This window comes from Nesoenas mayeri, assembly GCF_963082525.1.
Source record: "Nesoenas mayeri genome assembly, chromosome: 28".
Classification (NCBI taxonomy): domain Eukaryota; kingdom Metazoa; phylum Chordata; class Aves; order Columbiformes; family Columbidae; genus Nesoenas; species Nesoenas mayeri.
Genome location: NC_137558.1, coordinates 1,209,224 through 1,234,286, shown reverse-complemented (window position 1 = coordinate 1,234,286; position 25,063 = coordinate 1,209,224). Strand labels below are relative to the sequence as shown.

At 66.1% G+C, this 25,063-nt stretch overlaps 2 protein-coding genes across 3 annotated transcripts in view; one reads left to right on the top strand and one right to left on the bottom strand.

Moving 5' to 3' along the window:
• ZNF385A (zinc finger protein 385A) overlaps nucleotides 1-14,304 on the top strand; it is a gene marked incomplete at both ends in the record, with an annotated part of 19,937 nt that extends 5,633 nt beyond the window's left edge. Inside the window, 5 exons of the mRNA XM_080360561.1 lie at nucleotides 8,577-8,715; nucleotides 10,595-10,810; nucleotides 12,047-12,210; nucleotides 13,148-13,240; nucleotides 14,074-14,304. Of these exons, the coding sequence (XP_080216687.1) occupies nucleotides 8,577-8,715; nucleotides 10,595-10,810; nucleotides 12,047-12,210; nucleotides 13,148-13,240; nucleotides 14,074-14,304 (843 nt within the window). The remainder of the gene's footprint in view (nucleotides 1-8,576; nucleotides 8,716-10,594; nucleotides 10,811-12,046; nucleotides 12,211-13,147; nucleotides 13,241-14,073) is intronic.
• A 1,620-nt stretch (nucleotides 14,305-15,924) lies between these two features.
• Nucleotides 15,925-22,166, bottom strand: COPZ1 (COPI coat complex subunit zeta 1). 2 transcript variants are annotated; one of them, XM_080360684.1, is made up of 9 exons: nucleotides 22,087-22,166; nucleotides 19,795-19,863; nucleotides 19,223-19,304; nucleotides 19,026-19,117; nucleotides 17,771-17,826; nucleotides 16,925-17,002; nucleotides 16,757-16,808; nucleotides 16,621-16,659; nucleotides 15,925-16,314 (listed from the first exon to the last, which is right to left on the bottom strand). In XM_080360684.1, the coding sequence occupies exons 1-9, from the start codon at nucleotides 22,102-22,104 to the stop codon at nucleotides 16,267-16,269; spliced, it is 534 nt and encodes a 177-aa protein (XP_080216810.1). In that variant the 5' UTR covers nucleotides 22,105-22,166; the 3' UTR covers nucleotides 15,925-16,266. The 2 variants fall into 2 exon arrangements, with proteins under 2 accessions (XP_080216810.1, XP_080216811.1); XM_080360685.1 differs by having other exon boundaries at nucleotides 15,925-16,181.
• Nucleotides 22,167-25,063: the final 2,897 nt, after the last annotated feature.

Here is a 25,063-nt window from a genome sequence, read left to right as displayed (position 1 = left end):
AGCTGCCCTATGGGGGGGCTGGACAAGCAGCAGCGGGTGACCCTGCGCCTGGACCTGCGCCTGCGCGCGCCCCCCCCCCCGCCAGGTGAGACCCCCCGAGACCCCATAGAACCCCTGGGACCCCCCGGGACCCCCCCCATCCCAACCAGTCCCCCGAATCCTGCCCCCCCCCCTCCCCCCCCCCCCCCGGGACCCCTTGTACCCCAGCCCCCCAGGGTGGGGGTGCCCTTGTCCCCCGTAGGGGGGGGGTCAGTGGGTCCCCTGGCACCCTGGGTGCCCACAGTCCTCTGTGGGTGTCCATGGGTGTTTTGGGATGTCTGTGGGGTGTGTTTTGGGGTGTCCAGGGGTGTCTGTGGGTGTTGGGAGGTGTTTGGGGGTGTCTGAGGTTGGTTGTGGGTGTCCATGAGTGTTTAGGGGTGTCTATGGGTGTCTGTGGGTGTTTGTGGGAGTTCATGGGTGTTTGTGGGTGTCTGTGGGTGTTTGTGGGTGTCCATAGGTGTTTGGGGGTGTCTGTGGGTGTCTGTGGGTGTTTGTGGGTGTCCATGGGTGTTTGGGGTTGCCCTGGGGGTGTTTGTGGGAGTTCATGGGTGTTTGGGGGTGTCTGTGGGGTGTTTGTGGGTGTCCATGGGTGTTTAGGGGTGTCTATGGGTGTCTGTGGGTGTTTGTGGGTGTCCATGGGTGTTTGGGGTTGCCCTGGAGGTGTTTGGGGGTGTCCATAGGTGCCCCACAGGTGTCAGTGGGTGCCTTGTGGGTGTCCTGTGGGTGCTTGTGGGTCTCGGTGGGTGCCCATGAGTGTCAATGGGTGTCCGTGTGCACCCATGGGTGCTGCAGTACTGACGCTGGTGTCCATGCCCACCCATGGGTGCTGCGGTGCTGACACCAATGTCCATGCCCACCCGTGGGTGCTGTGGCACTGACACCATGTCCATGCGCACCCATGGGTGCCGTGGCACTGACACCATGTCCATGCCCCTCCGTGGGTGCCATGGCACTGACACCATGTCCATGCGCACCCATGGGTGCTGACACTGGTGTCCATGCCCACCCATGGGGGCCGTGGCACTGACACCATGTCCACGTGCACCCATGGGTGCCGTGGCACTGACACCATGTCCATTGCGCACCCATGGGTGCTGACACCGGTGTCCATGCCCACCCGTGGGTGCCGTGGCACTGACACCATGTCCATGCCCACCCGTGGGTGCCGTGGCACTGACACCATGTCCATGCGCACCCATGGGTGCTGACACTGGTGTCCATGCATACCCATGGGTGCTGACACCTGTGTCCATGCATACCCATGGGTGCCGTGGCACTGACACCATGTCCATGCGCACCCATGGGTGCAGGCGCAGGCGCGGGCGCAGTCCCTGCGCTGCGAGGCCGAGTTCCGGGTGCTGCGGCTGCCGTACCGAGTGCGTCCCCAGCACTACCCCCGGCAGCGGCTGCAGGTGACACGGGGGGACACACCGGGGGACATCAGAGGGTGGCAGGGGGGGGTCTCCCGAGGGTGCTGGGGGACACTGGGGGGTGACACTGGGGGTGACACTGTGGGTGGCGGGTGGTGACGGGGTGGTGGGCACAGGATGACACTGGGTGACACTGTGACAGGTGGTGACGGGGCTGCAGTGAGTACAGGGTGACACTGGGTGACGCTGCGTGATACTGGGTGACGCTGTGGGGTGCAGGGTGACACTGGGTGACACTGGGTGACACTGGGTGACACTGTGACCCCATGACAGGTGGTAACGGGGGGTGCGGTGGGTTCGCAGTGACACTGGGTGACACTGTGTGATACTGGGTGACACTGTGGGGTGCAGGGTGGCACTGGGTGACACTGGGTGACACTGGGTGACACTGTGACCCCATGGCAGGTGGTGACGGGGCTGCAGTGGGTGCAGGGTGATGCTGGGTGACACTGTGACCCTGTGACAGGTAGTGACGGGGTTGCAGTGGGCACCAGGTGACACTAGGTGACGCTGGGTGGCACTGTGGGGCACAGGGTGGCACTGGGTGGCACTGGGTGACACTGTGGGACACTGGGTGACCCTGGGTGACACGGTGACCCTGTGACAGGTGGTGACGGGGTTGCAGTGGTCACCGGGTGACACTAGGTGACGCTGGGTGGCACTGTGGGGCACAGGGTGGCACTGGGTGACACTGGGTGACACTGTGGGACACTGGATGACCCTGGGTGACACTGTGACCCTGTGACAGGGGGTGACGGGGCTGCAGTGGGCTCAGGGTGACACTGGGTGACACTATGACCCCGTGACAGGTGGTGACGGGGTTGCAGTGGGCACTAGATGATGCTGGGTGACACTGTGGGGGACAGGGTAGCACTGGGGTGGCACTGGGTGACACTGGGTGACACTGTGTGACACTAGGTGACCCTGGGTGACACTGTGACCCCGTGACAGGTGGTGACGGAGGCTGCAGTGGGCGCAAGGGTGACCCCACCCGGGGTCCCCGTGTGGGTTGTGGTGCTGTCGGTGCTGCTGGGGCTGCTGCTGCTGGCCCTGCTGTGCTATGGACTCTATAAGGTGGGTCTGGGGGGGCTTGGAGCGGCATTTTGGGGACCACGGGGGTGCAGGGGACATGGGGACAGCGGGGGCATGGGGACACGAGGGCACAGGGGACATGGAGGGGGAAAAGGGACACGGGTGGCACAGGAGACACGGGTGGCACTGGGGATGGGGTGGCACAGGGGATGGAGGGCATGAGGTCCATGAGAAGGGGAAGGGGATATGTGGGGACACAGGGGGACACTATGGGGGACCTCAGTGTCCCCCGGGGGTGACACGGCCCCCTGTGTCCCCCCCCAGCTCGGTTTCTTCAAGCGCTCGGGCCCCTACGGCACCGCTATGGAGAAGGCGCAGCTGAAGCCACAGGCGGCCTCCGAGGCCTGAGCGTCACCGTGTCACCGGTGTCACCGTGTCACCCGTGTCACCGGGCACCAGGGACCTCCAGCTGGGGACTGTCACACCGGGCGGTCCTGGAAGCACCAGGACGGGTGTCACCGGTACAGGGGTGACACCGAGACAGGCACCGACCCCTTGGACACTGCCCGGGTGACACAACCTGCACGGGGCATTGTCACTGGGACACCGTGGGGGACAGTGCCATGCTTGGACCCCGGGCAGCATGGGGACACTCAGGACACCGGTGGGGTGACAACACCGTCACCAAGCCAGGAACTGCCGTGCTGTCACCGTCACTGTCACCGCGCCGGAACAAGACCTGGGGACAGATGTGTCTGGTGGCACCTTGTCGCGGTGTCACCCGCCTGCGGTGTCACCTGGTTGTGGCGTCACTTGGGTGCCCGATGTCACCCCCATCGCTGGTGTCACCTGGTTATGGCATCACTTGGGCACCTGGTGTCACCTCGTATCGCGGTGGTCACCCAGTCGCGGTGTCACCCGCTTGTGGCGTCACCCGCTTGTGGTGCCTCCTGGCCGCAGCGTCACTCGGACACTTGGTGTCACCCCCATCGCGGTGTCACCCGGTCGCGCTGTCACCCGCTTGTGGCGTCACCTGGTCGCGGCGTCACTTGGGCACCTGGTGTCACCTCATATCGCGGTGTCACCCCATCGTGGTGTCACCCCATCGCGGTGTCACCCCCATCGCGGTGTCACCCGACCGCGGTGTCACCCGGCGTGTGCTGCACTGCCCGTGTCCCCCCCGCGGGCACCTCACTTTGCACTGACCCCGCGCCCCAAAGGTTTTGGTTTATATTGGGGGGGGGGACACACACACCCACACAGCGCCCCCTATTGTCCCCAGGGTGCCCCCGGGTGTCCCCAGGGTGTCCCCGGGCCGCGGGGGGTGATTGCACTAGCGCGGGGGGGGGGGCGGCTTCGGTTTGTATTTAATTTGGGGGGGGAGGGGGCGACCTCAGGGCCCCCCCCCCCCAATAAATGTGTCCGACCCAGAGCAGTGTGAGGGACACGGGGGAGTGGGTGGGAGGGGACACGGGTGGGGACACACACGGAGGGGGGGACACGGTTGAGCGCCCCCGGTGTCGGGTGACACCATTAGCGGCTCATTAGCAGCCGGGACGCGTCGGGCATCAATAATTCATCCCCCTCCCGGGAGATGCGGGGGGGGCCGCCGGCACCCATAGAACAGCTGCGCAGAACCCACAGACCCCCCCCACGGACCCACAGACCCCCCTGCACCCACAGACTCCCCCCCACGGACCCACAGACCCCGCACATGGACCCACAGACCCCCCTGCACCCACAGACCCCAATGCACCCACACACCATCCCACGGACCCATAGACCCCGCACATGGACCCACAGACCCCCCCATGGACCCACAGACCTCCCTGCACCCACAGACCCCCCCACACGGACCCACAGACCCCCCCACGGACCCACAGACCCCCCATGGGACCCACAGACCCCCCCATGGACCCATAGACTCCCCCATGGACCCATAGACTCCCCTGCACCCACAGACCCCCGCACATGGACCCACAGACCCCCCCACGGACCCACAGACCCCCCTGCACCCACATACCATCCCACGGACCCATAGACCCCGCACATGGACCCACAGACCCCCCCCATGGACCCATAGACTCCCCTGCACCCACAGACCCCCCGACGGACCCACAGACCCCCCTGCACCCACACACCATCCCACGGACCCGTAGACCCCGCCACGGACCCACAGACCCCCCTGCACCCACAGACGCCCCCCCACGGACCCACAGAACCCCCTGCACCCACAGACCCCTCCCCCACGGACCCACAGACTCCGCACTGGACCCACAGACCCCCCCTCATGGACCCATAGACTCCCCTGCACCCACAGACCCCCCCACGGACCCACAGACCCTCCTAAGGACCCACAGATCCCCCTGCACCCATAGACACCCCACATGGGCCCCACACGCACCCCCACGGACCCACAGACCCCCTCCACCTGCCCCCACAGACCCGGGTGGGGAGGGTGCAAAGTGGGGGTGACACACACGAGGTGGGGGGTGTTATTGTTCTAATCAGAGGCACCCACGGGGGACCAGCCCCCACCCGGACGCCTGGGTTCCTCTCCACCCCACTCCCCCCACCCGGACGCCGGGGTTCCTCCCTCCCCCCCACCCTGCGCCTGGGGCGCGCGTGGGCGGGGCGTGGGGAGCCCGTTCCCACGGCAACCGCCCGCCCCCGCCCACGCGTGTCCCGACATGTGCGTGTCCCCGCCCGCCGGCGCGCCTGCGCAGAACCGCGCGTGGAGCGGGGGGGGACGCGCGTGGAGCGGGGACACGTGAGCGAGCGCGGACACGGGTGGGAGGAATTGGGGGGGGGGGAGGTGAGAATATGTGAGACACGCGTGGCCGGGGGGACACGCGTGTGACGTGAATCTCCCGCTCCCCATGCGTGTCCCCCCCCCGCCACCCCGCGCCTGCCCCACTTCTGCGCGGCGCCATTGGCTGCGCTGAGCGCGGAGACGGGGGGGGACACGCGGGGGTGGGGGGGGGACACATTGCGGGGGGGGGGGACACGCGGGGACAGCGCCACCCCACAGGTAACACCGCAACCCCCGGGGGTGGAGTGAACGGGAACGGGGGGGTGAACGGGAACCGGGGGGTGAAGGGGAAAACCGGGGGAGGGTCTGACCGTGTGTCCCCCCCCAGGGCGATGCTGCGGCCGCTGGGCGCCGCCCCCCCCCGGCCGCCTCCTGCTGCCCGAAGCCGCCGCCGCTGCCCTGCGGCTGCTGCCGCCGCTGCCCCGCGGTGAGTGGGGGGGGACACGGGTGGGGGGGGACACGCGGGGACACTGCGGGGACATTGGGGGGGTGCGGGGGGGGGGTGCACAGGCCGGTGCGGAGCGGAAGCCCCGCCCCCTCGCGGCCGCCGTACCGGGACCCCCCCCCCCCCACCTCCCCGTGTCACCCACCCCCCCCCGCAGCAACGGGACGCGCTGGGGTAAGGGGGAGGGGGGGGGACACTGAAATCCACCCGCGGATGGGGGGGGGTGGGACGGGTGGGGTCGGTCCCCCGGGTTTGGGTGGGGGAGATTCCGGAGGCGCTGTGGAATGGGGAGGGGGGGGGGCACATGGTGCAGCTGCCTGGCCCCCCCACCCCCAGCACAAACAGCCGGGACACGGCCCCCTCCCCGCCCCCAGCACCCATTGCACCCCCACAGCACCCCCATAGCACCCACTGCACCCCCATAGCACCCACAGCCCCCCCCACAGAACCCACTGCACCCACCCGCTCCAGCACTCCACAGACCCCCCACAACCAATGCACCCACAGACCCCCCATAGCACCCACAGACCCCCCATAGCACCCACTGCACCCCCGTATCACCCACTGCACTCCCCTAGCACCCACAGCCCCCTCATAGCACCCACAGCTCCCCCCCCAGCACCCACTGCACCCCTCAGCACCCACTGCACCCCCCCCAGCACCCACTGCACCCCCCAGCACCCACAGCCCCCCCACAGCACCCACTGCACCCACTGCCCCCCACTGCACCCCCATAGCACCCACAGCCCCCCATAGCACCCACAGCTCCCCCCCAGCACCCACAGCCCCCTCATAGCACCCACAGCTCCCCCCCAGCACCCACGGCACCCCCATAGCACCCACAGTCCCCCCCCAGCACCCACTGCACCCCTCAGCACCCACTGCACCCCCCAGCACCCACTGCACCCACAGCCCCCCACTGCACCCCCAGTACCCACAGCCCCCCACCACCCACCCCACCGTGCCCCCCCCCAGCACCGGGCATGCCTCGGGGGGGGGTTTTGGGGGGGGTCATGGGGGTGCTGTCCCCCTGCAGCCTGTGACCCCCCCATCCCGTGCCGCAGATGGAGCCGCTGCCGAAGGTGCTGGGGGGGAGCGCGCTGGCCAAGCCCCGGCGCCCCGTGATCGCCTGCAGCGTCTGCCAGATCCGCTTCAACTCCCAGGTGGGACCCCCCCCGGGACCCCCCCAGGATCCCCCCAGGACCCCCCCAGGACCCCCCAGACTGCCGGGATCCCCCCAACACCTGAGACCCCCCCGAACAACCAGGACCTCCCCAAACACCCGGGATCCCCCCCAGGACCCCCCAAACACCCGGGACCCCCCCAGACCCCCGAGACCCCCCAAACACCCGAGACCCCCCAGGACCCCCTCAGACACCTGGGACCCCCCCCTTACCCGGGACCCTCCCAGCACCTGGGACCCCCCCCCTCACCTGGGACCCCCCCTGGACACCCACAGACACCCAGGACCCCCCCAGACACCTGGGACACCCTCAGGGTCCCCCCAGCACCTGGGACCCCCCCTGGACCCCCACAGACACCCAGGACCCCCCCAAACACCCTGGACCCCCCAGGACACCCCCAGACACCCGGGACCCCCTCAGGGTCCCCCCAGCATCTGGGACCCCCCCAGCATCTGGGACCCCCCCCTCACCTGGGACCCCCCCCTGGCCCCCCACAGACACCCAGGACCCCCCCAAACACCCTGGACCCTCCAGGACCCCCCCCAGACACCCGGGACCCCCTCAGGGTCCCCCCAGCACCTGGGACCCCCCCCTCACCTGGGACCTCCACAGACACCCAGGACCCCCCCAAACACCTGGGACCCCCCAACACCCTGGACTTCCCCTGTGCACTCTGGACCCCCCCACAGGTGTCTGGGACCCCCCCAGCACCCCAATATCCGCATGTCCCCCCTGCCAGATTCTGCCCTGGTTTGGGGGACCAGGTGCTCAGGTGTCCCATGTCCCCAGGGTGGGGGTCCCCAGGGTGACACTTGTCCCCAGGCTTCAGGGTCCCCAAACTTGGGGGTCCCCAGGGTGCGGGTCTGTAGGGTCCCATGTCCCCAAGGGTGGGGGTCCCCAGGGTGTCCCATGTCCCCAGGGTGGGGGTCCCCAGGGTGACACTTGTCTCCAGGCTTCAGGGTCCCCAAACTTGGGGGTCCTCATTGTGTCCCGTGTCCCCACGGGGACATAGTGACTCTTGTCCCCAGGTTGGGTGTCTCCAGGGTGTCCCATGTCCCCAAGGGTGGGGGTCCCCAGGGTGTCCCATGTCCCCAGGGTGAGGGTCTCCAGGGTGACACTTGTCTCCAGGCTTCAGGGTCCCCAAACTTGGGGGTCCTCATTGTGTCCCGTGTCCCCACGGGGACATAGTGACTTTTGTCCCCAGGGTGGGTGTCCCCAGGGTGTCCCATGTCCCCAGGGTGGGGGTCCCCAGGGTGACACTTGTCCCCAGGCTTCAGGGTCCCCAAACTTGGGGGTCCCCAGGGTGTCCCACGTCCCCAGGGTGGGGGTCTCCAGGGTGACACTTGTCCCCAGACTTCAGGGTCCCCAAACTTGGGGGTCCTCATTGTGTCCCACGTCCCCATGGGGACATAGTGACTCTTGTCCCCAGGGTGGGTGTCCCCAGGGTGTCCCATGTCCCCAAGGGTGGGGATCCCCAGGGTGTCCCATGTCCCCAGGGGTGAGTGGGGGGGGTCCGCAAGGTGCCACATTCTGGGGTGACCTGGTCCCCAGAGGGGGGTCTGTGGGTGCAGTGGGTCCCCAGGGGGGTGTCGCGGTGTCCCCAAGGGGGTGACACGCTGTCCCCCTGTCCCCAGAGCCAGGCGGCTGCTCACTACCAGGGGAACCGCCACGCGCGGCGCCTCAAGGGGCTGGAGGCCGCCCGGGCCCGCCGGGGGGGGGACAGCGGGGACCCCCCCGAGCCCCCGGCGTCCACAGACACGCCTGAGCGCACAGGTGGGTCCCCACAGCCCCCCAAGTGTCCCCGGGACACCCCTGGGTCCCCAACACACCCCAGGGTGGCTCCATGTGTCCCTGTGACACCCCCGGACACCTGGGTCCCTCACACACCCTGGGGTGTCCCCACATGTCCCTATGACACCCCTGGGTCCCACACACATACCTGGGTCCCCTCCTGAACCCTGGGGTGTCCCCATGTGTCCCTATGACACCCCTGGACACCTGGGTCCCCCCACACCCTGGGGTGTCCCCACATGTCCCTATGACACCCCTGGGTCCCCCCACACCCTGGGGTGTCCTCACGTGTCCCTATGACACCCCCGGACTCCTGGGTCCCTCACACACCCTGGGGTGTCCCCATGTGTCCCCATGACACCCCCGGACTCCTGGGTCCCCCACACACCCTGGGGTGTCCACATGTGTCCCCATGACACCCCTGGGTCCCCCCACACCCTGGGGTGTCCCTATGACACCCCTAGGTCCCCCCACACCCTGGGGTGTCCCCATGTGTCCCCATGACACCCCTGTGTTCCCCCACACCTTGGGGTGTTCCTATGTGTCCCTATGACACCCCTGGACACCAGGGTCCCCCACACACCCTGGGGTGTCCCCACGTGTCCCCATGACACCTCTGGGTCCCCCCACACCCTGGGGTGTCCCCATGTGTCCCTATGACACCCCTAGGTCCCCCCACACCCTGGGGTGTCCCCATGTGTCCCCATGACACCCCTGTGTTCCCCCACACCTTGGGGTGTTCCTATGTGTCCCTATGACACCCCTGGACACCAGGGTCCCCCACACACCCTGGGGTGTCCCCACATGTCCCTATGACACCCCTGGGTCCCCCCACACCCTGGGGTGTCCCCATGTGTCCCTATGACACCCCCAGATGCCTGGGTCCCCCCACACCCTGGGGTGTCCCCGCGTGTCCCTATGACACCCCCAGACACCTGGGTCCCTCACACACCCTGGGGTGTCCCCACATGTCCCTATGACACCCCTGGGTCCCCCCACACCCTGGGGTGTCCCCATGTGTCCCCATGACACCCCCGGACGCCTGGGTCCCCCACACACCCTGGGGTGTCCACATGTGTCCCCATGACACCCCTGGGTCCCCCCACACCCTGGGGTGTCCCCATGTGTCCCCATGACACCCCTGTGTTCCCCCACACCTTGGGGTGTTCCCATGTGTCCCTATGACACCCCCGGACACCTGGGTCCCCCCCACACCCTGGGGTGTCCCCACATGTCCCTATGACACCCCTGGGTCCCCCCACACCCTGGGGTGTCCCCATGTGTCCCTATGACACCCTCAGATGTCTGGGTCCCCCCACACCCTGGGGTGTCCCCATGTGTCCCCATGACACCCCTGGGTCCCCCCCACACCCTGGGGTGTCCCCATGTGTCCCTATGACACCCCTGTGTTCCCCCACACCCTGGAGTGTCCCCACGTGTCCCTATGACACCCCTGGGTCCCCCCCCACGCTGGGGTGTCCCCATGACACCTCTGGGTCCCCCCATACCCTGGGGTGTCCCCACGTGTCCCTATGACACCCCCGGATGCCTGGGTCCCCCCCACACCCTGGGGTGTCCCCATGTGTCCCTATGACACCCCTGGGTCCCTCCCCACCCTGGGGTGTCCCTATGTGTCCCCATTGCACCACTGGGTCCCCCCCCACCCTGGGGTGTCCCCATGACACCTCTGGGTCCCCCCACACCCTGGGGTGTCCCCATGTGTCCCCATTGCACCCCTGGGTCCCCCCCCACCCTGGGGTGTCCCCACGTGTCCCTATGACACCCCCGGACGCCTGGGTCCCCCCTGACCCCCGGGGCGGGGGGGGTCCCTGTGCATCCCCCTGACCCCCATAATTTGCAGGCGAGCAGCCCCCCGCCCCCGCTGCCCCCGGCGCCCCCGGGTCCCCCTCGCCCCCCGCGGTGCCCCCCCAGGGCGCGGAGCCGGCGGGGGGGGCGCAGGGGGGGCCGGGGGGCGAGGAGGAGGAGGAGGAGAAGGCCAAGGCCAAGCGGCTGCTGTACTGCGCGCTCTGCAAGGTGGCCGTCAACTCCCTGTCCCAGCTGGAGGCGCACAACAAAGGTGGGGACACGGGGACACGGGGGAGACACAGGGACACTGTGGGGTCTGGGGACACGAGGGACATGGGGACACTGGAGGGCAGGTGGGTCTGGGGACATGGGGACATAGGATGTGGGGGTGACACGGGGACAATGGAGGGATGGGGGTCTGGGGACATAGGGACACAGCAGACATGGGGGACACAGGGACACGAGGGACATGGGGACACAGGGGACATGGGGGTGACACGGGGACAATGGAGGGATGGGGGTCTGGGGACATAGGGACACAGGGACACTGTGGGGTCTGGGGACATGAGGGACACGGGACATGGGGGTGACACAGGGTCACTGTGGGGTCTGGGGACACGAGGGACATGGGGACACAGGGGACATGGGGGTACGGGACATGGGGGTGACACGAGGACAATGGAGGGATAGGGGTCTGGGGACACAGGGACACTGTGGGGTCTGGGGACATGAGGGACATGGGGACACAGGGGACATAGGGGTGACACGGGGACAATGGAGGGATGGGGGTCTGGGGACATAGGGACACAGCAGACATGGGGGACACAGGGGACATGGGGGTGACATGGGGACAATGGAGGGATGGGGGTCTGGGGACATAGGGACACAGGGACACTGGGGTCTGGGGACACGAGGGACATGGGGACACAGGGGACATGGGTGACACGGGGACAATGGAGGGATGGGGGTCTGGGGACACGAGGGACATGGGGACATGAGGGACACGGGGACACGGGACATGGGGGTGACACAGGGATGCTGTGGGGCCTGGGGACACAAGGGACATGTGGACATGAGGGACATGGGGACACAGGGGACATGGGGGTGACACGGGGACAATGGAGGGATGGGGGTCTGGGGACATAGGGACACAGCAGACATGGGGGACACAGGGACACTGTGGGGTCTGGGGACACGAGGGACATGGGGACATGGGGACACGAGTGACATGGGGACACAGGGGACACAGGGGTGACACAGGGACACTGGGGCCTGGGGACACGAGGGACATGGGGACACAGGGGACATGGGGGTGACACGGGGACAATGGAGGGATGGGGGTCTGGGGACACAGGGACACTATGGGGTCTGGGGACACGAGGGACATGGGGACACGAGGGACATGGGGACACAGGGACACAGGGGCCGTGGGGGTGACACGGGGACTCTGGGGGGTCGGGGCCATGGGGCCATGGGGGGTGTGGGGGTCCCAGCTGCGGTTCCGCAGGCACGAAGCACAAGACGCTGGTGGAGGCGCGCAGCGGGCTGGGCCCCATCCGCGCCTTCCCGCGCCCGGGGGGGCCCGCGGGGACCCCCCCAGAGCCCCCCGAGCGCTCCTTCCACTGCCAGATCTGCAACGTGCGCCTCAACTCCGAGCTGCAGCTCAAGCAGGTACCGGGGACCCCGAGACCCCCCGGGACCCCCAGACACCCTCAGGAACCCCCCAAACCCACCCGGGACCCCCAGACACCCCTGGGACCCCCAGACACCTGAGGGACCCCCAACCCCCCTGGGACCCCCAGACACCCCAGGGAACCCCCAACCCCCGCCCTGGGACCCCCAGACACGCGAGGGACCCCCCAAACCCACCCGGGACCCCCAGACACCCCCGGGAACCCCAGACACCTGAGGGACCCCCCAAAGCCCCCCGAGACCCCCAGACCTCCCTGGGACCCCCAGGAACCCCCCAAACCCGCCCGGGACCCCCAGACACACAAGGGACCCCCAGACATGCAAGGGACCCCCCAAACCCACCCAGGACCCCCAGACACCCCTGGGACCCCCAGACACCTGAGGGACCCCCAGACCCCCCTGGGACCCCCAGACACCCCAGGAACCCCCCAAACCCGCCTGGGACCCCCAGACATGCGAGAGACCCCCCAAACCTGCCCGGGACCCCCAGACACCCCTGGGACCCCCAGACACCTGAGGGACCCCCAACCCCCCTGGGACCCCCAAACCTGCCCGGGACTCCCAGACACCTGAGGGACCCCCCAAACCTGCCCGGGACCCCCAGACACCTCTGGGACCCCCAGACACCTGAGGGACCCCCAACCCCCCTGGGACCCCCAGACACCCCCCCAGATCCTCATGGGACCCCACCCAAACCATCCTAAGACCCCAGACCCCGCCCCCCCCCAAATGCTTTTGGGAGCCCCCCCAGCTCCACTTGACTCCCCTACTCCCAGCTGCCTGGGTCCCCTGACCCCCCCCGCTCCCCGGACGCCTGGGTCCCCTGGCCCCCCCCACTCCCCGGACGCCTGGGTCCCCTGACCCCCCCCCCACTGCCCGGACGCCTGGGTCCCCTGACCCTCCCTTGCCCCCCCAGCACATCTCCAGCCGGCGGCACCGGGACGGGGTGGCCGGGAAGCCCAATCCCCTGCTGAGCCGCCACAAGAAGCCGCGGAGCCCCCCAGAGCTGGTATGGGGGCTATAGGGTGGGGGGGGTGCCCGAGGGTATCTATAGGGTGACTGGGGGCATCTCAGGGGGTGCCCCATGGGGTTGGCGGGGGGACTGGGGGTATCTATAGAGTGCTTGGGGTTATCTATGGGGTGATAAGAGCATCTATAAGGTACCCAATGTCTATAGGATGTTTGGGGGTATCTATAGGGTGCCGTGAAGGGAGCATGGAGATGGGGGGTGCCAACAAGTGGGGGTATCTATAGGGTTGCTGGGGGTATCCTGGGGGTATCTGTAGGGTTACTGGGGTATCTATAGGGTTACTGGGGTATCTTGGGGTATCCATAGGGTTGCTGGGGTATCTTGGAGGTATCCTGGGGGTATCTTATAGGGTTGTTGGGGTATCCTGGGGGTATCTGTAGGGTTACTGGGGTATCTTGGTGGTATCCTGGGGGTATCTATAGGGTTGTTGGGGTATCTTGGGGTATCCTGGGGGTATCTATAGAGTTGCTGGGGTATCTTGGGGGTATTCTGGGGGTACATATAGGGTTGCTGGGGTATCTTGGAGGTATCCTGGGGGTATCTGTAGGGTTACTGGGGTATCTTGGGGGTATCTATAGGGTATCTGTAGGGTTGCTGGGGTATCCTGGGGGTATCCTGGGGGTATCTATAGGGTTGCTGGGGTATCTTGGTGGTATCCCGGGGGTATCTACAGGGTTCCTGGGGGTGCCCCATGAGACGAGGGGGTGAGATCTCGGGTGCCCCAGAGGGGGTTGGTGGGACCTGGGAGTACTTAGGTGGGGGGGGGTCTCTGGGGGTGCCCCCCCTGACCCCCATGTCCCCCCCCCCCTCAGGCCTCGCTGCCGTTCCCCAAGGAGCTGCCCAAAGCCCTGGCGGGGGGGGGGCTGCTGCCGCCCCCCCTGGCCCTGGCAGCCGCCGCCGCTGCCATGGCTGCCCCCCCGCTGGCCCTGCGCCCCCCCGGGCCCCCCCTCCTGCCCGGGCCCCCCCTGGCCCCCGCGCTGCTGCGCCCCGCGCCCGGGCCCCTGCGCCCCGCACATGCGCCCCTGCTCTTCTCCCCATACTGACCCCCCCCCCCCGGCAACCGTTGCCTGGCAACCATCACCTGGCAACCGGTACCCAGCAACCAGGCAAGTGGTACCTGAAAAGCATCACTCAGCAACTGTTGCCCGGCAACCGGTACCTGGCAACAGTCACCCAGCACCCCCCCACCCCAGCGCAACCCAGCAACTGTTGCCAGGCAACCGGGCAGGGGCGGTTACCCAGCAACCATCCCAGAATGGTTCCCTGGCAACAGTTGCCCAGCAACCAGCCACCAATGGGTACCCGGTGAAGGAACCCGGAAATCTGCCCGGCAACAGCATTGCCGTGGCAATGGTTACCTGGCAACAGGCCCCACCCACCCAGCAATGGTTACCTGGCAACACCTCCCCCCCCCGCTCCACCCCGTGATGGTTCCCTGGTAACCCGCCTGACAACGGTTACCTGGCAACAGGACCGGCAACGGTTGCCTGGCAACCAGGAGATGATGTTTACCCAGCAATGGTACCCAGCAGTGGTTGCCTGGCAACCATGTCCAGCATCCCCACCTGACAGAGGGACCCAGCCATGGTCCCTGGCAACCGTTTCCTAGTAACCATATCCCAGCAACCGTGCTCGGCAACAGCCCCCGCCCCCCCCTCCCCCCCCCCGGCTGCTCCCGGGGCTCAGTGACTATTTTTTAACTGGAATTGGGATATTTGGCAGGATAACGATGAGTCCCCCCCCTTATCCCCCCCGGCCCCACTGCACAACTCCCGCGGGGACGGGGAACCCCCCCAGAGCCCAGGGTGGGATTGGGGGGTCCGGGGGGGGGGTCCCCAGTGTGTTTTGTGTGTGTGTGTGTGTGTGTGTGTGTGTCCCCGGCACCTCAGGGATCTGCTAAGCAATCAGTGATGGCTGAAGGGAGCCCGTCCCCCCCGCCCCGGCCAGGGTGTCCCCCCCAAACCCACAGTGTCCCCCCCAACCCCAGGGTGCCCCCCCAAGCCATGACCTCTTGCACTGAGGGCAGCAAGCCCCGCACACCCCCCATGGGGGGGGACCCATTCACTCCCCCCTAAACAAACCCCAGGACCCCCCCCCCCCCCCCCCACTTGGCCCAGCCCATTGCAATAATGAGGGGGGGGTCCAGGGCACCCCCCACCCTGTAAATAGCGCTCCCCCCCCCCAGCCCGGTATTGCCCCACAAACACTGTGCCCCCCCCCCATCACTGTGCCCTCCCTTTAGTGCCCCCCACGATCACTGTGCCCCCCCGCACTGAGCACTCCCATCACTGTGACCCCCCCTTATCACCCCCCCACTATCACTGTGCCCCCCCTCCTTATCACTACACACCCCCCCAAATCCTTATTGCCCCACAACTGGCACTGCCCCCCCCAACTTGCACCCTCCCCACCCCGTTCCTTATTGTCCCCCCAACTTGGCACTGGCCCCCCCACTTTCCCGGTGCCCCCCCCCCCAAGTCAATACTGTGATTTAAGCAAAGCAATAGCAGGCAGGGGGGTGAGGGGGGGACAGGATTTGGGGGGGGGGCACAGAGCCTTGTCCCCCCCCCAGCATCCACCTGTCCCCATGTTCCCCCCCCCAGCTTTGCCCCAATAAATGATGACGTTTGAGCTCCTGGTTTTGTTCTTGTTAGGGGGGGGACAGGAGGTTTGGGGGCCCCCCCACCCAGGGCAAGAGGGAACCCCCCACACATCATTTGGGACACCAGATCCCCCCCGGACGCCTGGGTCCCCCCTGCATGGATGGGGGGGGGCGGCGCAGGGACAGATGAGACCACACACAGGATTTGGGGGGGGGGGGGGGGGGGTGACATGTTGGGGGGCACATGGGGGGTCCGGGGGGGGGGTCACGCTAATGCAGCAGCGTCCACTTGATTTGCTCCTTCGCCGACTGCAGCACCTGGGGGGGGGGACACGGCGTTGGGGGGGGGGGGGACACCCATGGGTGCTGGGGGGGACACATGGAGGGGCCAGGGGGGGTCGCGCTAACGCAGCAGCGTCCACTTGATTTGCTCCTTCGCCGACTGTAGCACCTGGGGGGGGACACGGTGTTGGGGGGGGGAAACCCGTGGGTGCTGGGGGGACATATGGGGGGGGGGCAGAGGCACCCAGGTGGCACTGGGGGGGGGCACACGGCGGGGGGGCACAGGGGCACCCATGGGTGGGGGGACATCGCGGGGGGCCTCAGGGACACCCAAGTGACACTGGGGACACCCAGGAGTTGGGTGTCCTTGGGTCGGGGGGGGCAACACCAGCCCTGGCGGGGGGTCCTGGGTGGGGGGGGGGGGGGGTTCCAGGGTGTCCCAGGTGGGGGTCCTGATGGGGACATGGGGACATACCTGTGACACTGTCTGCTCCGTGAGGGGCACATCCTCGCCCTGTGACACAATGGGGGGGGGGGTGAGTGCTTGGGGGGCACCCATGACCCCCCCCCATGACCCCCCCCATGGCCCCCCACTCCTGACCCCCCCGTACCCGCACGGCCACGCGATGAACCACTTGCTGGGGGTCGCTCTCCAGGACGACGCTGCGGAATTTAGGGGGGGGGACACGGAGCCATCAGCACCCAGTGACCCCCCCGTGGGGCCCGGTGGCACCTGTTGGGGGGGACAGACCTCGGGGAGGGGGGACACGGGGACTCACCCCCCATCCACAATCTCGTCCATGGCCAGGAACAGCCCCTCCATGTTCTCTAGCAGCGCCCGCTTCTCCACGTTTTTCCTGGGGGGGGGGACATGCTCAGCGCCCCCCCACACCCACAATGGGACCCCCCCCAGTATGGGGAACCCACCTGCAATGGGGACCCCCCCACAATGAGACCCCAGGTAATAGGACCCCCCCAAAACCAGCACCCCCCAGCAATGGGAACCCCCCTGGAATGGGACACCCAACAATGGGGACCCCCCCACAATGGGACACCAGGTAATAGGACCCCCCCAAAACCAGCACCCCCCAGCAATGGGAACCCCCCTGGAATGGGACACCCCACAATGGGATCCCACCCGCAATGGGGACCCCCCCACAATGGGACCCCAGGTAATGGGACCCTCCCAAAACCAGCACCCCCCCAGCAATGGGAACCCCCCTGGAATGGGACACCCCACAATGGGATCCCCCAAAACCAGGACCCCTCAGCAATGGGAGCTACCCCTACAATGCGGAACCCCCACAATGGGATCCCCCAAAACCAGGACCCCCCTGCAATGGGGACCCCCCCACAATGAGGACCCCCACAATGGGACTCCCCCACAATGGGATCCCCCAAAACCAGGACCCCCCCAGCAATGGGAACTCCCCCCACAATGGGAATCCCCTCAACAACGGGAACCCACCCAACAATGGGAACCCCCCCAGGATGTGATCCTGTGCTCCCCCCCCCTCCAAACCATAGGTGACACCCCCCAGAATACAGGTCCTACCAGGACCTCTGTGCCCCCCCCAGACCCCCAGGTGCCCCCCAGGACCTCTGTGCCCCCCCGCTCCCCCTACCGCAGCATCTGGCTGAGGGAGTCGAACAGGCAGTTGAGCACGGCCGTGAGCATCAGCTGGGGACGGGGGGGGACACGGTGTCACACCCCCGGAGACACCCCCCGGTGACCCTCCCATGTCCCCTCCATCCTGTCCCCTCTGTGTTCCCCCCATCCCCATGTCACCCCCCCAACCTGCAACCCCCCATGTCACCCCCCCAACCTGCAACCCCCCATGTCACATCCCCAATCTGCAACCCCCCATGTCACCCCCCCATGTCACCCCAACCTGCAACCCCAACATGTCACCCCCCCAACCTGCAACCCCCCCATGTCACACCCCCAACCTACAATCCCCCATGTTACCCCCCCATGTCACCCCCCCATGTCACCCCCCCCAACCTGCAACCCCAACATGTCACCCCCCAACCTGCAACCCCAACATATCACCCCACATGTCACCCCCTCAACCTGCAACCCCCCCATGTCACCCCCCATGTCACACTCCCAACCTGCAACCCCCCCATGTCACCCCCCATGTCACCCCAACCTGCAACTCCCCCCATGTCACCCCCCATGTCACACCCTCAACCTGCAACCCCCCATGTCACCCCTCCATGTCACCTCAACCTGCAACCCCCCCATGTCACCCCTCATGTCACCCCCCCAACCTGTAACCCCCCATGTCACCCTCTCCATGTCACCCCCCCAACCTGCAACCCCAACATGTCACCCCCCCAACCTGCAACCCCCCCATGTCACCCCAACCTGCAACCCCCCATGTCACCCCCCATGTCACACCCCCAACCTGCAACCCCCCATGTCACCCCCCATGTCACACCCCCAACCTGCAACCCCCCCATGTCACCCCCTCCAAGTCACCCCAACCTGCAACCCCAACATGTCACCCCCCAACCTGCAACCACCCCATGTCACCCCTCCATGTCACCCCTTCAACCTGCAACCCCAACATATCACCCCCCATGTCACCCTCCAACCTGCAACCCCTCCATGTCACCCCAAACTGCAACCCCCCCGTGTCACCCCCCATGTCACCCCCCCAACCTGCAACCCCCCCATGTCACCCCCTCCATGTCACCCCAACCTGCAACCCCAACATGTCACCCCCCCAACCTGCAACCCCCCATGTCACCCCCATGTCCCACCCCCCAACCTCCAACCCCCCATGTCACCCCTCATGTCCCCAAGCCACCCCGCTGGCGTGTCCCCCCCACCTTGTCCCCCCCCGCGATGTCCCCACATTGTCCCCAACCCACCTCGTTCTCGTAGGAGCTGCCAATGACGTAGAAATACAGGTCGATGCTGCTCTTGTAGACCACGGTCAGACCCTCCAACAGCGCGATCTCGCCTGTGGGGACATCGCTGTCACCTCCCCGTGTCCCCAGTGTCCCCGCGGGGGTGGCGGCCCCCTCGGGGGGGGGACACGCGTGTCCCTTGTCCCCCCGTCACGCACTGTCGGTGCGGTGGGTCTTGTTGAAGATGTTCTTCTCGAAGGTTTTCTGCTCCTTGACGCTGGGGTACGTGTCATCGTAGTACTGAGGGGACAGTGGCACTTGGGGACACTTGGGGACATGGGAGGAGTCCCCCCCCGGGCCACCAACCCCATCCCCATGTCCTAGTGCCATCAAACATCCCCCCAATGTCCCCGTCCCTTCCCTGTGCCACCAAACACCCCCCAATGTCCCCGTCCCACCAAACATCCCTTTGTTGGTGCCACATGTCGCCTGTGTCACCTCCCACCCCCCCGATTGTCCCCAGCCCTGTCCCCATGTCCCTGTGCCACCAAACATCCCCCCAATGTCCCCGTCCCACCAAACATCCCTTTGTTGGTGCCACATGTCACCTGTGTGTGTCACCTCCCACCCCCACCGATTGTCCCCAGCTCTGTCCCCATGTCCCTGTGCCACCAAACACCCCCCAATGATCCCGTCCCTTCCCTGTGCCACCAAACACCCCTAAATGTCCCCGTCCCACCCCCACCGATTGTCCCCAGCCCTGTCCCCTCCGTGTCACCGCGTCCCCCACCTTGGCGAACAGCCGCTCGCCGTCGTTGTCCAGGATGATGACGGCTTTGACGGTGTAGAGCGATGGTTCCTGCGGGGACACCGCCGATGTCACCCAGGGGACACCCGCTGGGGACACCCGGTGGCACCGCGACCCCCTGGCACCTGTGTGGCACTGCAGTGGCACCGGGGACATGGGGACCGAGCCTGTGACCGGGACCCCTGTCCAGTGAGGGGTCCCTGTCCCATCGGTGTCACCGTTCCTGTTATTGTCCCCATCACTGTCAGTGTCCCCATAGGTGTCACCATCACTGTCAGTGTCCCCGTCCCTGTTATTGCCCCTGTCAGTGTCCCCATCCCTGTTATTGTCCCCATCAGTGTCCCTGTCTCTCTCACTGCCACCATCAGTGTCACTGTCAATGTCAATGTCCCCATCCCTGTTGTTGTCCCCATCAGTGTCACCTTCCTGTTGCTGTCCCCATCAGTGTCTCCATCACTGTCCTCATCAGTGTCACTGTCTCTGTCAGTGTCCCTGTCCCTCTTATTGTCCCTATCAGTATCCCTGTCCCCATCACTGTCCCCATCAGTGTCCCCATCCCTATCACTGTCCCCCCATCAGTGTCACTGTCCCCATCAGTGTCCCCATCCCTATCACTGTCCCCATCAGTGTCACCGTCACTGTCAGCAGCCCCATCAGCATCCCCGTTGCTGTTATTGTCCCCATCAGTATAACTGTTACTGTCCCCATCAGTGTCCCCATCACTGTCTGTGTCCCAAACGGTGTCCCCATCACTGTCAGTGTCCCTGTCAGTGTCACCGTCACTGTCAGTGTCCCATCACTATCCCCATCAGTGTCCCCATCACTATCAGTATCCCCATTGGTGTCCCCGTCCCTGTCACTGTCCCCATCAGTATCCCCATCGCTGTCCCCATCGCTGTCCCCGTGGATCCGGGTGTTCCCGAGCTCCCGGGACCAAGTTCTGTGATGCACTGACTGTCCGTAGCCACAGCCGGAGTGTAGGACAGAACCTCGCCCCGGGCGCTGCCAGCTCGCCAACGGCCACCGAGGGCCACCAAGGGCCACCAAGGGCCACCGAGGGCCACCGAGGGCTACCGGGGGCCACCGAGGGCCACCAAGGGCCATTGAGGGCTACTGAGGGCCACCAACAGCTATTGACAACCACCAACAGCCACAATAACCACTGAGGGTCACCAATGGCCACCAAGGACCACCGAGGGCCACCAAGGGCCACCAAGGGCCACCAAGGGCCACTGAGGGCCACCAATGGCCACTGAGGGCTACCAAGTGCCACCGAGGGCTACCGAGGGCCACCAAGGGCCACTGAGGGCTACCAAGGGCCACCAATGGTCACCAAGGGCCACCAATGGTCACCAAGGGCCACTGAGGGCTACCAAGGGCCACCAAGGGCCACCCATGGCCACCAAGGGCCACCAATGGCTATTGACAACCACCAACAGCCACAATAACCACTGAGGGTCACCAATGGCCACCAAGGACCACCGAGGGCCACCAAGGGCCACCAAGGGCTATGGACAACCACCAACAGCCACAATAACCACTGAGGGTCACCAATGGCCACCAAGGGCCACCAATGGTCACCAAGGGCCACTGAGGGCTACCAACGGCCACCAATGGTCACCAAGGGCCACCCATGGCCACCAACGGCCACCAACGGCTCTTGACAATCACCAACAGCCACAATAGACACCAAGGGCCACCAACAGGCACCGAGGGCCACCAAGGGTCACCAATGGGCACCAAGAGCCACCAATGGCCACCAAAAGCCACCAGTGGCCACCAGCAACAGCCACTATCCATGGCCACCCCCCAAGGGCCCCTGTCACCCCCGCTGGGGACAGTCACCCTGGCAGGATGAGGCCACCCAGGGGCACCTGGGAATGTCCCCCCCCACACTGACCCCCGTTTGCCCCATTGCCCCCCATACACCCCCATTTACTCCCCATTTCCCCCCTCACCGCCCCCATTGACTCCCCCCGCATTTCCTCCACCGGCCCCCCCAAGTTCACCCCAATTGCTCCCCCATTTATCCCCCCATTTACTCCACTGGCAGCCCCAGTTGACCCCCATTTACCCCCCCATTGCCCCCCAGTTTACCCCCCTCACTACCCCCCATTTCCCCAGTTTACCCGCCATTTCCCCCACCTCACCCCCGAGCCCCCCCCATTCCCCCCCTTCCCCACCCCGCACCCCAACCGCCGCCCTCCAGTCTCTCCCATTAACTCCCATTAACCCCCATTAAGGCCGCGGCCCCCCCGGCCCCGCCGCCCTCACCAGGATCAGCGCCTCCATTTTGCGCCCGCCGCTGCCGACGTGGAGCCGGAAGAGGGGCCGCCGCTCATTGGCTGCTCGCCTGCCAGTCACGCCCTTGGGGGCCGCCCCTCCGGGCTGATTAGACGAGCCGATAATCTAGCTGGCCTATCGCGACGCAGCTACGCGCGGAGGGCGGGCTAGCTTTTCCCGCCCTTCCCGCGGTGGTCTCTGATTGGACAGGCGAGCCGTCCGTCACGGCCGCGCCGCACTCCCGGAAGCCACGGGGGCGGCGCAGTTCCCATGGTGACCAGGGAAGCGCTGACGTCACCCCTTTGCCAGGTTCACCCTGCGGTTGGGTGGCTCGCCAACCACGTGACCGGAAGCGTTTGCCCTTTCAGTGCTTGGCTACATGCCCATAGGTGGGCGGGGCCACCTGTGACCTTTGGCTTCTGTAGGGTCAGGAGGGGACATGGGGACACAAGTGGGGGACATGGGGACACATGGGATATGGGGGACATGGGGACACGTGGGATATGGGGGATGTGGGGACATATGGGGACACCAGGGGACAAGTGGGGTGCGGGGGGACATGAGGAATGTGGGGGGACAAAGGTGACAAAGGGGGGACACAGGGACCCAGCAGCATCCCAGCGTCACCGCAGGGGGGATGGGACACCCGGATGCCTGGGTCCCTCCATGCGGTTTTGGGGTGGGGGGGTGGCGGATGCCCTGGGCCCCACTGATAACGCTGGGGGTGTCACACGTGTCCCCTGTATCCCCCCCCCCCCCCACCCCGCCGTGTCCCCCGCGGGGGCCCAGAGTTGGGCAACCGCCAGTGGCTTCCTGCACCCGGACGCCTGGGTCCCCCGGGGAGGGGGGGGGGGGGGTGGGGGGGACAGGGAGGGACGCACAAGTGTCCCCTGTCACTGGCCCCCAACCCCTGTGTCCCCTTGTCCCCCTGACCCCACCAGTGTCCCCCCGTTGTGTCCCCTTATCCCTGTGACCCCATGATTGTCCCCATGTCCCCCTGTTGTGTCCCCTTGTCCCTGTGACCCCATAATTGTCCCCATGTCCCCCCGTTGTGTCCCCTTGTCCCTGTGACCCCATGATTGTCCCCATGTCCCCCTGTTGTGTCCCCTTGTCCCTGTGACCCCATAATTGTCCCCATGTCCCCCCGTTGTGTCCCCTTGTCCCTGTGACACCATAATTGTCCCCATGTCCCCCCCTTGTGTCCCTTCGTCCCTGTGACCCCATGATTGTCCCCATGTCCCCCCCTTGTGTTCCCTTGTCCCTGTGACCCCATAATTGTCCCCATGTCCCCCCCTTGTGTCCCCTTGTCCCTGTGACCCCATGACTGTCCCCATGTCCCCCCGTTGTGTCCCCTTATCCCTGTGACCCCATGATTGTCCCCATGTCCCCCCGTTGTGTCCCCTTGTCCCTGTGACCCCATGATTGTCCCCATGTCCCTCCGTTGTGTCCCCTTGTCCCTGTGACCCCATGACTGTCCCCATGTCCCCCCGTTGTGTCCCCTTATCCCTGTGACCCCATGATTGTCCCCATGTCCCCCCGTTGTGTCCCCTTGTCCCTGTGACCCCATGATTGTCCCCATGTCCCCCCGTTGTGTCCCCTTGTCCCTGTGACCCCATGATTGTCCCCATGTCCCCCCCTTGTGTCCCCTTGTCCCTGTGACCCCATAATTGTCCCCATGTCCCCCAGCTGTGTCCCCTTGTCCCTGTGACCCCATAATTGTCCCCATGTCCCCCCGTTGTGTCCCCTCGTCCCTGTGACCCCATAATTGCCCCCATATCCCCCAGCTGCGTCCCCTTGAAGTTAATAGATATATTGTAAATAAGAAACTAATCAATTAGTGATGTAAATGAGCGCTAATTGCGCCTGTGCCGATGTGGGGAGGGCAACCTGGAGCCCCTCAAAGGGGCTGCAGTACCGGTACCCGCCACTGGGTGGCAGCAAAGACCGCGGAATAACCCCCCCCGGGTACCCCGTTGATGCGACCGGTTCTTAACATTGATGTATTTTGGGTTAAAAACCCGCAATAATTGTAATCAACACTCAATAATTATAATCCACACGCAATAATTATAATCAACACGCAATAATTGTAATCCACACGCAATAATTGTGCGTGTATAAGCAACGCAAGCACGTTGGGTGCACTTTGGATGATGATTCCCCAGCCGCTGTCAATAAAACGCCAATTAACACTCTAATTAAGTTTATTCCTCCGTTTCACCTGTGTCCCCCAATTGCACCCACGTGTGTCCCCCTCCTCTTGTCCCCGTGTCCCCATGACGTCCCCTATTTTGTCGCCGCACCCCCCGTTTCCCCACCCCCTTGTCACCCTTTTGTGTCCCCCATTCCAGTGTCCCCACCCCCCCCCCCCCCCGGGTTCCTGCCCCCCCCCCCCCGCGTTGTCCCCAGGGTGTCCCCGGGGCGGGTCCCCCGTCCCAGCGCTGGGGGTGGCGCTGCCGGGCCCGTTACTTGTCCCCGCGTGTCCCCGCGTGTCCCCGCGTCCCGCCGGGCAGCAGGTGGGTCCCGGTAATGGGGGGGCGGGCAGGGAGCAGAGAGAACACGGGCAGGATTGGGGTGCAGACAGGGAGCAGGACGCAGGAAGGGATTGGGGTGCAGGCAGGGACAGGCAGGAGCAGGCAGAGTGCAGGCAGGATACAGATATAACACAGGCAGGACACGGGTAGGACACAGGCAGGGACAAGAAGGGACAGGCAGGATTTGGGGTGCAGGCAGGGATATGCAGGAGCAGGCAGAGTGCAGAGAGCAGGGACAGGCAGGACACGGGCAGGGATGGGCAGGGATTGGCAGGGACAAGAAGGGACAGGCAGGGACAAGAAGGGACAGGCAAGACACAGGCAGGACAGGCAGGGACAAGAAGGGACAGGCAGGACACAGGCAGGACAGGCAGAACACAGGCAGGGACAAGAAGGGACAGGCAGGGACAAGAAGGGACAGGCAGGGACAGGCA

Excerpts from the sequence above, each read along its gene's own strand:
- COPZ1 (XM_080360684.1), bottom strand. Across the intron at positions 19,305-19,794 it reads GCGAGCGGCTGTTCGCCAAG|TACTACGATGACACGTACCC; the intron begins GTGGGGGACGCG and ends CTGTCCCCTCAG. Across the intron at positions 16,809-16,924 it reads GACGAGATTGTGGATGGGGG|CGTCGTCCTGGAGAGCGACC; the intron begins GTGAGTCCCCGT and ends TAAATTCCGCAG.